Source organism: Cinclus cinclus, chromosome 4 (assembly GCF_963662255.1).
Source record: "Cinclus cinclus chromosome 4, bCinCin1.1, whole genome shotgun sequence".
Lineage (NCBI taxonomy): Eukaryota > Metazoa > Chordata > Aves > Passeriformes > Cinclidae > Cinclus > Cinclus cinclus.
In genome coordinates this window covers 6714751-6728652 of record NC_085049.1, presented here as the reverse complement: position 1 = coordinate 6728652, position 13902 = coordinate 6714751, and the positions used below count along the sequence as shown (strand labels likewise).

The 13902-nt window shown below is 38.3% G+C and overlaps 1 protein-coding gene across 1 annotated transcript in view; it reads right to left on the bottom strand.

The window, feature by feature from the left end:
- Nucleotides 1-1114: 1114 nt before the first annotated feature.
- The window catches only part of CERK (ceramide kinase), a 40179-nt gene continuing 27391 nt past the window's right edge, over nt 1115-13902 (bottom strand). The window contains exons 8-13 of the mRNA XM_062490777.1: nt 13730-13882; nt 12852-12957; nt 10271-10341; nt 5348-5553; nt 2304-2512; nt 1115-1367 (exon numbers count right to left, since the gene is read on the bottom strand). Of these exons, the coding sequence (XP_062346761.1) occupies nt 1268-1367; nt 2304-2512; nt 5348-5553; nt 10271-10341; nt 12852-12957; nt 13730-13882 (845 nt within the window). The 3' untranslated portion in view covers nt 1115-1267. The remainder of the gene's footprint in view (nt 1368-2303; nt 2513-5347; nt 5554-10270; nt 10342-12851; nt 12958-13729; nt 13883-13902) is intronic.

Sequence of the window (13902 nt, the reverse complement as noted above, 5' to 3'; positions counted from 1 at the left end):
GTTTTAAAGAGAACTTTAAACTTACAGAAACACTTAAAGATAGAATAGAACAGGGGCTAACTTCTATCCTAAAACAGGAGTAAGTCTGTACAAGAAGAGCAAAATTTAGCCCCAACCCTGGACACAAAACACAATACACAAAACTATATACAACTTAAATAATCTCTCTATAGCTCTATATGACAGTTTAATGTTTTTTGTTATAAAAACAAATCAGCACAGTGAATTCACGATTTGCCAGATGCCAGTTTCTTCCCTTGGCTTCACAAAGCAAATTATTTTGTTACATGTTTAGTTAAATTATTTTAAGGATTTTCAATAATCAAATTGTATTTCTAAACTTAACGCTTAACATCTTATTTTGCAAAGACATTTTAATGTACGGAGTAGAATTTCCAAAGAATTGTGTACTGAAGAGGGAAGCTTTTAATAGGTATCAATCAGGTATTTTAAAAAATGAAAACTTGCTGGTGTTTGAGAACTTATTTATATTTTCCTATCCTGTGCCTTCCTGATATTATACAAGTACTCCTGCAATTTCCTTGCAAGATTTTCAGTTGCACTGTGTGGTATTTGGTATCATCCAAACAGCAATAAAACCTTTTATAATCCCAAAATGCATGATGCAAGGAAACCTTCAAAGACAGAAGGTTTGACAGATTGGATGAGGTGTAGCCTGTATATAGTTGTGCTTTTATTTTTCAAATATCTGTACACTATTATTGTTACTACTTAAAGCCAGGAATGTGTGTTTGAATTGCATTGATAAGTTGCAAGGTATTGTCAGAATTACAAAATGAAATATTTTAATTAAAAAAAAAAAAAAAGCAAATGACAACACTGTTGTCCAGCGTTTATGCCACACACAACTACATAACACTCCCAGGAGAAAATGTCTTCTCAGACACTGAAAATTTCTTGGTGGGAAGTCCAATGTTTCATGTAACATTTATATATTATTGCAACACAACTACTAAATTAGCTCTCTACAAAAGCACAGAGAATTTATCAGTCATCATGAATACACAGATATAGGCCAATGCCATCTTTTCTAACATAACAGATTACATTGCTCCAAGATATTTTTGAATAATTACAATGGTTTTTTAAAAAAAAAATACACAATGCAGTAAGATGTCTAAAATTATAGTGAAGCCATAAAAATAAAATCTAGAAGTTTAAAATACTTGTCAATTTGACTAAAATGCATATTTACTCAATTTCCTTGAGCTTTTAATTTTTCTTCTCCCCATTGGAGGAACAATGTCTATAATAATTGTTCAATGCTACTCTGGCTGTAGGCAGCTTCATCTTTAGAGTTTTCCTCAATTCCCCTTGCAAACAGCTTCATTAACTGGCAGTGAACCCTGAAAAATACAGAAATACATAAGAAATAAATGGGTACCACATATTTAATTCTAATAATTTAATTCTAATAATCCATTAATTTCAAACAGCTGGAAAAAGTTTCTTACTCCTGACTACAGAAACCATGACCTCATTTTAGATACAATCCTCCCCCACTAAGAGGGCTGGATGCTTTCATGTGTCCCCTTTTACTCCCCTTATCCACACAAGAAGTTCTATGGGCACTTAGACGAGACAACTTTTTATGATATACAGAATTCATAAAACTCACATTTGGACTGCTAAATGATTATATTCTAATGCAACACACTTGTGTGGGTTTAGTTCCCTTTGTTCTAAAAACAATAAACAAAACAAGGAACCTAAACTAATCCAAACAAAAAAACAACCAAATAAACAACAAGCCCAAACAAACAAACAAAAAAAACCCCTTTCAAACTTCACAAAATTCTTTTCTAATTTGATTATTTCCACAACTGCAAAATTCTTTCTCCATATGTGAACACTGGAGATAAGACTGCTCTGTGCAAAAAAAAAACCCACAAAGTATGGGACATACTCAGTTTTTCTGTGAGACAAAGATGCTTACTTAAGCTAAATAGGAAAAGCTATTGCTCAGAGTAATGAGGCATTCCACACATGTAAAAAGAATCTTTCCAACACCATCTTCACTTTCAGCACTTTAAACACATAATACCACTTCCTAAGAAGTGAGTATGCCATCCCTCTCACTTAGAGTGATCATTTACAACTTACATGGCTGCAGTATTCTCTGGAAAGGATTCAAAATAGTAACAAAAATATTTAGGTTTATTATCAGAAGACTGAAATTTGCTATGCACAGGCATCTTTTTGGGATGTCTTTATAAGCATCTTTATAATCAACAAGAAGGCTTAATGTGTTCTGCTGTATAGACAGAAAAATAGAAGCTTACCTCACTTCAATTGCTGAACTATCCAGAGTTTCTCCATCACAGTTCCAGGTGCTATTAACAATATTACAGCAACAGGCTGGATGATCTCTGCAGAACTGGCCAAAACGTTTCTTTCCTATGTCCATGACATTGCTTTCATTGTCTTCTGAAAGCTTTGATGTAAATTGAAAACACTTCACTCGATAAACATCTACAAATGGAAAGTCAAACTACAAAAAAAAAAAGGCAATTATAAAATTATAATTAAATACATTTTCTGTGTAAAGCAACTCAGCATACAGCATTTTGTACTCAAGGAAAGTCTGTCCATTCCAATTTTCTAGAGAAACTTCCCTGAGGCATAAAGTGATATTTGGTTTTGAAAAACTGCACAAGTCAAAAACAATAAAGCCAAAATGAAGCCTTACTTCTCACTGGTCACTGTGTAGTGCTTATTATATCAAAACTGTATTACAAAAGCTGCATGGAGGACCATCCCACCCTGAGCTCACCTCCTGACTGGGACCCTGGACTGCAAGCTGATGGAGACAGACTCAGGTCTGGCCTGGGGGAGCAGAATACACTCACAGGAGGGTTAAACCCAGCATCTTTGGGGGGGAAGACACCACAGCCCTGGGGTTATCAGCTGCCAGGCTCCAACAGTCCCACACATCACAGGGTGGGGAGGAAAGCATCTGGGTGTGCTGTGAACAAGCCTCTGGCCAGAAGCACCGAAGCCCACCCTCCGCAGGGCAGAGGAGCCCTGGGGAAGGCACATCCAAGGGATGCTCAGCAGGGACAGCAGAGGTGTGTCATGGCCCAACAACACCCTCAAAGGGGTCCCCGGACCCTGCACCACAGCACTGCACATGATGCAACAGATCCAGTCTTGCACGGGACAGTGTCAAACGTGCCCCCTCTTCGGGGGAGGCACCTGGGTGTTCTCACCTGCCCAAATGGGTATTAATCCACTGGATTCTATGCTTTTTGGCAGGCTACCCTCACCACCATGAAGACCAGGTGGAGGGAAGCAAATCCACGGAAGGGTGAAATGTTTCTACTTTGTCTCTCCTCTCCAATATATCAATTTTCTGGTATCAACATCTAGCCTCGTTTGGTTTTAATCAAGTTTTGGGGTGTATTTTGAACCTTGCTGTGTTCAATCCCTTTTATTCACAGAGCCTTAGTTTTCTTTGCTTTTGTATGCTTGGGCCAGATTGCAACACCAAGTCGGAAAGGTTTGGATTATATCTTTGCACTATCCTTAGGATCTGTTAAGTACAGTCCTTAAGACATATAGGCTTTTCTGAAAGTCTTCTGCTTTTGCACTTGGAAGAATGCCCTGAAGGCAAGAATTCCATGGCAGTGTGAGCCCTTTGCCTCTCAAGCCTGCCCTCAGCCTCTGTGATCAAACCACAGAGCTGGGGGGTACATGAAAATAAGAATAGAGGATAATATTAGTACAGTAAAAAAAAATTGCAATTAGTTAATTCTGCTAGAAAAAGCAAGTAAATTAGAAGACTGCTCTAAAAACCGAGTCCAGCAAGCTGTATGGAATACAGACAGGTCATTTAGCAAACACCATGGAGTGTGTCTGTGTGTGTCTATGGGAAGTGGATGGCAGGGAAGCAAACATGAAAAAGGTTTAGCTCACAAACCAGTCTGTACTGATGTACAGTCACCCTTTTCTTCCTTTTTTCCCCACATTTCCTAAAATTTTCAAGAAAGGTTTCCCAAGAAGTGTTTTTATGGTAGACACTCATCAGAGCTAAGGACACATGAACAACCCTTAATTTAATCTCCACTGCAAAACCAGCATATCCCAGAGAGAAATGGGAAGCACTGGAAAGGAAATGGCTACGACAACCAGAAAAAGCAGAGATGGAGAGACCTTCTACATCTTAGCTAAGTCCCCTCAGCTTTTAACCATAAATGAACTGTGAAGTCATCAAACTCTATGCTTGGAAGTGGCTCCCGGACCCAAAGGACCTCACTAAACTGTGCCAGTCAAAACTGCTCAGATGCAAATGTGGGTATCCATGGCTGCATTGTCACCTGGGTCTATGCGGAGAGCACCTGAGCTCTCATGTCTCAAGCCTAAGCAGAATGTTGTCCCTTGATAAATGTTACAGACAATTTGAAAGGTAGCCAGGGATGGCTTCAAATGATTGAAAATATCAAGGGATCAGTGAGTGAGAAGGAGTGAAGGAAAGAGAATGAGAACAGTGGGAAGGATAAATACGGACACATTGACAGTGTGGAAATAAAGGAGAAAGAATCCATAGCAATTCCTTCACAGTGGAAGGAGACTAGTATCATAGACATGTGGGATCTGTTACTGCTTTTCTGCACTAGCTATTACATTAGTCCACTGCTCAGATAATTTCCAGAAGATGTTAATATCACATTGTGACAAATATTAAATATTTGTAGTCACAGTCATAGCTCTGTTTCAAGAGATATTATGATCCAAAGCAGTGATGAATCTTCCCACCTGACAGCTACAACTCATGCAAGAAATCATTCTGAAGCTGAATGCATAAAGCTCATAACCTGGTCACTTATATGTAGCAAAATACTGCTAAAACCCTGCAGTTTACAATCAAATTGCAGTTCTGGTAACTTTCTTCTAAATCACATTTTTATACAGTTCACAAAAGTGATTTATTATTCTTCATCACATCTACCTCAGCTATTCATGCTGTGAGTAGTTTTTCATGCTGTGAGCAGTTTTTCATGACAACTACATGAGGGCACAGTTGTGACAAAGTAACTTTAAATACTGTCCAAACAGCAAATACATGGAAAATGTTACAAAACTGAATTCAGTTGGCAAAAGTGGAATTTTGTTAGAATGCTATGGCCAAGGAGTTGACTTTGGCATAATCTTTTGAGCTGCTTTTTCTTTTTCATGGTACACATACTGATATTGCATCACCCAAAATGTGTAATTTTTTAAAAAAACATACAAACCTGCTTAATAGATATTATTTCTGTCCTCAAGAATACCAATATTTACACCTTTGATGGACTCTGGATAATTCACTGTCAAAAGGAATACCCACCTGATCATCCTGGTTTGTGTGTCTCACAAGATACCGTAGAAAATCAAATCTGGAGCATTTCCGAACCAGAATGAGGTCTGCTGAACCATCTGCCAAATGAGCTGCTGGTGAAAGACCTTTTGGACTTCGTGGACAGGCACAGCTCATATTTACAGCATTGATGGCAAGAAATTTCCCTTTTATAACCTTCCATTCTTCTTCACCTTCTGAAAGGCATAAATAAAGAGGCAATCATTTGATCCACTCACAAGAACACTAAAAAGCAATCAGTGGCAACTTAAGAGTCTTCCCGAGTATATTTGTGTACTGTCAATAAATATTTGAAATAAACTACATTTAAAAATTATATTTTCAATTTGTTTCTCCCTTCAGACTGTGACTATCTCCCATAACTGCCTGCCTGTTGTGCCATATGCATTCTGCAAATTCAGAATCAGTGCTATTTGGGTAAACCTGCAAAGCCATAGGAAGGGAAAAGACAGAGAAAAATTACAACTCTTGCAGTGTGAAAGTTCAGCAGGATTAATTTTTTAAAATTCCATTTCTGCTCTTCAACTTGTTAATCTTAAATAAACAGTGATGCAAAGATTGTAGTTTAGTATTTGGTTTCTAAAGCATTATTCCTCTTCTGCCTCAATGCAGCAATTTAATATTTTTAAAAAGTCAAAGGGAAGGGATGACTCAGGGTGCAGCAAGGACCAGGAGGCAGCACATCAGAAGTCTGCTTCCACTCTAACCCCAAATGTCCCAAGATTAGGAACTATTAACAGTTCAATGTTCCTGTGTGCAAATCTCCAGAGATTTCGGGAAAACAGCACCAAGCCTCTTTTCAATACCTTGAAACTCTGTTGGAGATTACATCTAGACTGAGTTTAAATGTGTGCTGGCATTGATACTACCAGGAAGCAGAGGAATTTTCTAGAACAAAGAAGCATTGGCAGGCAATGCAGAATTGTTGCCTGAACTGTATTTTCTTGAATAGGGATATAAATACATAAAAAAATGCCTTTCTTGTTTCTAGATTACACATAATTATCTTCCTTATCACAGTAAGAAAAAAGCCAAAAAGCAGCCATAACACTGTTTTTCTCCTACCAATGTAAGTGGACTCATTTCAAATGAACTTTTCCACAGAAGTAATGACTGCAGAAGACTATGGACATGCATGTTGTTCTAAGACTGGAGTGCCTGTCTAAGAGTGAAGTGCCATGAGGGATAAAATTAAGAAGTGAACAAGAAAATGCTTAGGTTTGTTTATGTAAACAAAGTAGAGATTTTGAGGAATGTTAACTGGTATGGACTCGAACATCTAACATTATTCAGTTCCCCACATTTTGGTTAACTTACAGTGATTTGCTTTTCTGATGGGATTACAGATGATGTTTATGCTATGTCCTGACATTCTGATATTCCTTACAGACTCAGTTCTAGGAGCTTGACATTTACTTTAGAGAATCAGTATTACAATTGTCTAGGTTATTTTGAACCTGAAGTCTATGATGCATTGTTTCCAAAATATTTTGTAGCTTTGAACTTCTCTTGTTTCCTGGAATTCACTGAAACTTCTTACTATCCACTCTCCAGTAACAGAACCAAGAAAAATAGTTTTCCAGGAAAAAACATGTACGTTTACAACGTGACAAAAAAACGTAAAGAAAACAAAAAGCTTTCTTATAATTTCTCCATCTAGACTATCTCCTCTACTTCCTGAGAAACAAATCAGAAACAGCAAGAAAAAAACCACAGCTTTTAAATTCAACATTTTTGCTTCATTTGCTACAGTGCTTTTTAGTATTGCTTGCTTTACTGCTGATCTTTTTATGTTGCTTTCAAATGTGACATTACCAAAATAAGTAATTTAAATCAGATTCAAAATGTGCATCTTAAGAGAGATGAGACAGAGTTAAATGTCAGACTATAGAATGACTGTTCAGGCTGCAGGCAAATGACAAGACCCTGTTCTGAGATGAAGGTAACTGAACACAACATAAACTACTGGAACTGGAAACAACAGGCATTTTCTGATACACAAACAACAAAATGGAAACATCTCCCTTGACTGATAAATCCTTCTTCTGTTTCTCTGAGAAGCATTAGTCATTTATTTATCAGTGTGTCTAGATATGTATTAACATTCTAAGTATGCTCACTGTAGTACATAAGTCTCAAATTACTTAAGTTAAAATGCTTATTCATGTTACTGTAATAGATGGTTTGTATCTGTATTTGTATTTGTATCTGTATCTCATCATGTATTTGGTATCTGGTATAAATGCATCTGGCATAAATCTCAACACCACCTTCACTGTTCAAAGTGAGAATAAAGTCAGGGTATCAATCACATTTTAAATGAACACATTTAAATGAATTTTTCAGTGTCTATCACTATAACAGCACAAATTATTTCCTCAAAATATCCTACAGTAGGGCAGTCATAAGCAGGGAGTGCATAAGTGGCACTCATTTCAATGGCCTATTGTGTACACACACTGAAAGATGCTGAAATCAGCTTAAAACACTGACACTCAACATTTACTCAGCACATGCACAGAGACTCCTGCACAGTACACAGAAATATGTTTGGCAACAACCAATCAAGCATCCTTCCAAACTCATCTGAATTACACACAAACCTAGTAGGCACAGTGAAAGAGTCAGCCAAGACATCCTGCTGAGTGAAAAGCTTATCTGAATTGGAGATTCAAAGTCCTTTCTATTGTGAATCAAAAGCAGCTGATTATATTGTTTCCATACCAGTACTGCATGGATAAGAGACTGGTCTGCAAAGAAAGCCAGCTACCAGAAGCAGAATGGAATGAAGCAAACAGTGTCATAATCAGCTGCCTAATGTCATCTGCAGCGTTGGCTAAAAATGTCTTGATTGCTAACTAACCTGTAGCTTTCTAGTAGCTCCTTTACTGGATGAAAGATAACAAAAAGGCAGATTTAAAACCAAACCAGCCAAGCAACAACAATAAACAAAACAAACAAACAAAAAAACAACAAAAACAAAACAACAAAAAAAACAACAAAAAAACCCAAACAACAAACAACACACAAACATGAAAAAAATGCAAATAAAACCCTGACAAACAAAAGAAAAAAGGCTGGCAATTTCTAACTACAGTAATTTCTGAAAAGGCAATTTTTTTCTTACAAAAAAACCTAGTCATATTTATATTATTATTTATATGCATTATTTATACACTATAAAAAATTCTTCAGCTGAATCTGGGCATGGATTAAAATAACCAAAGAAATATTCTGATTTTACTATCTCCTGACTGTATCAAAGATCTGAAAGCAGCAGCTAGGATGAAAGCACTAAACATGTATAACAGGAATTTAAGTTGCACAGAAATCTTTATGCCACCAGCGAATCTCCACAGCATGAAGATCTTTTTGCTAACCAATGCCTAGAACCTGGCATAGTCACAGTGCAAAAATCCTGCAATTGTAAGGCAGTCTAGGTCATAAGGACCAAATGCTCATCAAGAAAATTAAAATTATATTCACTAGGCTCTAAAAGAAGAAATAAAAACAGAGTAAAGACAGAAAGAAGCACCCACAGGAAGCCTGCCTTGCTCTTCAAGAGGGGTTTATCTAAGATGATGAACCAAAGCTGGAGACAAAACTCAAGTGAATCTATGTAACTTTCTCTAGCAAGACCACAAGCCTAGCAATACCAGTACTTCTTCCCACTAGGATTTATGAGCCAGATATAAAGAGATACAACTAAGGGAATGACTGAACAGAATTAATGAACAGTTGTTTAAACAAGAGGAAAGAAAAGTTATGACCATTAGGAAAAACCCTACACAAGTGTGCAGAGGGGTTTGAATGCAGATAAAAAAGAGAATAAGGATAGAGTAGACAAAGAGGACAGAAAACTCATTTATTATTTATTGTGAGTATTGCTGGGATGTTGTACAGAAATACTAACGTTCACTAGATCAGCCACTAGTTGCCCAAGTTCACAGCCTCATAGTAGGATGACATTTGTGCTAACAATTTTTAAATCCTGATGTATTCTAAAAGTTATCTTAATGAACTGCTTCCTTCTATGACACTTCACAATTTATCCATTCAGTCCTTCTCAGAAAAACCCATTGTCCTAGCTCACAGAATATTAATTTTCCTAAAGAAAAGAATCTAAACACACTGAAATATACAAGTAATTAGTATAATTTTACCAGAATTTTTTGAGGTTGGGTGTAGAAGATACCTTACATGTTTTTCACCTACTTAGAATCATAGTATCATAGAATTATTTTGTTTGGAAAAGACCTCCAAAATCAGAGTCCAAATGTCAATTTAGCACCACTAAGCTATATCTGCCCAAGTGCCACATCCATGTCTTCTGAACTCTTCCAGGACCCCACTTCCATGGTCAGCCTTTTCCAATGCTTGACAACCCTTTCTGTGAAGAGATTTCTCCTAATATCAAAACTAAACCTTCCCTGGCATAATTTGAGGTAATTTCCTCATAACCTGGAAGAAGAGAGAGAACCCCACAAGGCTACACCTTCCCTTCAGGCAGCTGTAGAGCCTGATGAGGTCTCCCTTGAGTCTCCTTTTCTCCAGGCTAAACACCCCCAGCTCCCACAGCTGCTCCTCACAGGACTTGTGCTCCAGACCCTTGCCCAGTTCTGTTGCCCCTCTCTGGACATGTTTCAGCACCTCAATGTCCTTCTTAAAGTGAGGGGTCCAAAACTGAACATAGGATTCAAGGTGTGGCCTCACAGCCTCACCAGTGCTGAGTACAGGGGGGCAGTGGCACATGCGTTTTCTGTAAACTGAAGGAACCAATCAGGTAACTCAGAGTGTTTAAAAAACCAAAACACATGCACACTTGAACTGGTATCTTCTGAAATACAATAATGTGTGCAATATGATCACATTTTACTTTTTTTGACAAATTACCTTCATGCTTTAATCCATGTTCCTTGGTCTGTTCTGCCAGCTGTTTCTCACTTTTCTTGCAAATGTAACATCTGAAAATAAAAATACCATTCAATTTCTGAAAGACCTCCACTATTATTCATTTCAACTTTTTTATTTTACCCAGTCATTACAAGATCTTCCCCTATCACAAGATGCACCACAGCACTGACAATCCTCATGGGGCATGGATCATCACAGCCCTGCAGGCAGTGCAGTTATTTAAATACAGTTCTAAAGATTACTCGATGTCAGAGGTAACAGCAGCAGAGAGCCACAAGATCACACAGGTTAGAAGGTATCTTTGATGTGATCAAAGGTGGTCTCACAGGACAGCTCAAAGTTGGTCTTCCAGGATCAGGATGTTCAGTGTCTTATTCAGCTGAGTTTGGAGGATTTGTGAGGGTAAAGCCCACAGACCTCTGGGCACCTTGTTCCAACATATGACTGCTCTAACAGTGAAAGACACTGACATACTGGAGACAGTCCATCTCACAAGTGCTGAGTGCAGGGGAAGAATCATTCCTGACCCGTTGACTTCCCTCCTGCTTAGAAAACTCAGCATAAGGTGGGGTTTCCTTGCTGCAAGGACATACTGCTAACTCAGGTACAGCCATTGCTCACCAGGACTCTGAAGTTATGTTTTGCAGTGCTGCCTTCCATCCAGTCAGTGCCCAGTCAACACTCTTGCATGGGACAATTCCACCCCATGTACAGGACATCTACATCTTCTGAACTTGAGGAGATTCCTATCAGCCATTTCTTCAGCCCACGAAGATCTCTCTGAATAGCAGCCCTGACTTTCAAGATAAACCACACCTCCCAATCTGGTATCATCCACAAAGCTGCTGAGAACACACCCTGAGACTGTCCCAGTCATTAATAAGGATGTTGCACAGTACTAGGGACAGCACTAGTAATTGGCTGCCAGCCAGACTTGGCATTCACAACTTTTCTAGTAGTCCAGCCAGTTTCTCACCCACCCACTTACCTCGTCCATACCTCATCTACTCAGTTTTAAGAATACTGCAGCAAGCAGGACCAAAGGTCTTGCTAAAGTCAAGGTATGTAACATCCACAGTTTCCCCTTCACCCAGGAGCCTGGGGACCTGTGTGGCCCGGGGTGAGACTACATTAGTGAAAAATGGGGTAAAGGAGTACCTCTGCAGCCTTTTTGATGTATCTTATCACGATGTTCCCATGCCATTAAGCAGCAAGCCCACAGTTCCTTCAGCCTTTTGCTATGATCAGTATATTTAAATAATCCCTTCATAAGAAGCAACATCCCTCACTGATTTCAACTCTGCCTGAGCTTTGGCTTTCTCAATTTCATCCCTACATGTTTAAGCAATGTCTTTTGTGTTCTTCCAAAGTAACCTCTTCCACTTTCACCTTGTCTTTACTACTCAGTTCCTTGTTCATCCAAATTGCTTTCCTCTCCTGGTTAATCAAGTTACTGAGTATAAGAATGGACTATTTTTGAACTTTGAGGAGGTACCAGCTAACTCTCCTACGCCTCTTTGCACTCCAGGACAGTCTCCCAAGGAATCTTGCCAAGATCTCCAAATAAACCAAAGTCCAGGGCTGCAATTCTACATTTTGTCTCTTTTATTTCTCTCAAAAGTTAAAGCTCTATAATCTCACAGTCACCACTGCCAAAACTTCCCTCAATCATCACATCCCCATTTATTATCTTCTGTAACAAGACCAGTAGAGCAATTGTTCTAGCCATCCTGTCAATCACCTGCATGATCAGTCTCACTACCACACTCCAGGATTCTCCTAAATTGCTTGTGCCCAGCCCTATTGCCCTTCCAGCAGTTAACAGGAAGAAAAAATCCCCTGTGAGGCACCAGGCATCCCTTACTCCATTCCAGAGACCTGGAGGACAACTTTTTACGCTCTGGAGCCTCCCCTGCATCAGGGCACCTGATAGATGAGGAGAGTTGCTCCACCTGATACTAGAGCCTGATCTCTAGTGTATCACAGCACTAGCTGTGCAGAGTAAGACTAGCAGTCTTATTCTTTCTGGACAAAGTTTGTGGCTCCTCTGTATCCTGCTGTGCTGTTTTGTGCTGTGACAAGTACTTTATCTCTGATAGCTAAATCCATATATAAAGAAGAAGAAGACATACTAGAGTATACACCAGCATTTCTTACAGCACTAAAACAACTACTGAAATAGATACAGTTACAATGTGAACACTTGAGAATTTCTGAATTATTTCCATTTGTAGAAGCTACAAGACATCAAGATTTTTCTCCTTAGTAGTAACACAGCATAGTATCCTCAGCATATTGTAACTGGGTCCTGTGCTGTTGTATTTTCCTACACTTAAAATTGAGGGTAGAGAGAACCAGCTAACAAAATTTTATTACATTTTTGTTTAATGACCTGATAAAATGAGGTGTTCTTTTTAATGAGTCAATAATTGTTTTTACAAGCTTATCTCTTTCAGAGTAAGTGTTTTCATATTAAAACCAACAGTTCTGTAACCTCTATTTATGTACAGGCCTTTACAAATAGTTCACACCAAATACTGAGAGATAAACATTAGCCTACCCCATTCTGCAGCTCTCTTTATCTCGTGGAGATCCATGCGTGTGTTTTGCTGGCTGATAAGCAATTGTTCCTTCATAATAATGATGAGAAAGAAAAGTCTTGAAGCCTACATAAAAAGGCATTATGCAGCATTAAGCCATTATAAATCCACATAACAATCATTTCTGCATACCTTCCTTGATTTCTCATCTCTTTCATTCTCTAAGGACTGCAAAACCTCCTCAAGCTCAGAACTCTTTTTCTCACGATGTTTTCAACTGTAAGGAACATGAAAATACCACAGCACCACTCCAGTGTTTTAACATTTATCAGAAGTGCCATTATTTCACTTGACAGCTTTAAAAAACAACTAAAAATTTAGCTATATATCACTGCTGAATCTTAAAATTGGCGTGCACTAAAACTCTCCTCATGCATCTTCTTTCCCTAACACGAGATAAATCAAACATGGCAAAAGATGCTTTCCAGTAGCATAGGATTTATCCAAGTATTAGGTAACAAGACTAGATCACTCATCTCTCTCTAATCAGTGACAATTCATTCCATCTGCTGAATGTTCAAGACAGAGGAGTGCCTACCTATCTTTAAGTGACTAAAGAGAGCATCAAAATTATTAGGACTGAGAACTTATAACTTTTTAGGCATTTTCAATAGGTGGCACATATTCAGCACAACTTTACTGAGCCCACTATCAATGTTAACCCCAAAGTCACAGAGCTTTATGTAATGTGATCCAAAGTGCTACAAGGAGTTTAAAATCAGGTTTAGTCTGTTTCTGATGTTTACAAGGCTCAAAGAAGGTTCGTTTGGAGAGAGCAGACCAACTACTCCAATATGTTTACAAGCTGACAAAAAGAATGAAGTAATTAAAAGATTACCTGAGTAGTCATATCTCATTGGACCCATCCACCGCTTCTTTTCACTATCTTTTAATATATCTCCATAAAAACCATAACCCAGCAATGACACAGAGTATTTCAAAAACGTGTTGTTGTGATGTACAGAAGAGACATCCAGAGGCTGACAGTCACCTAGGAAGATCAGAAGAGCA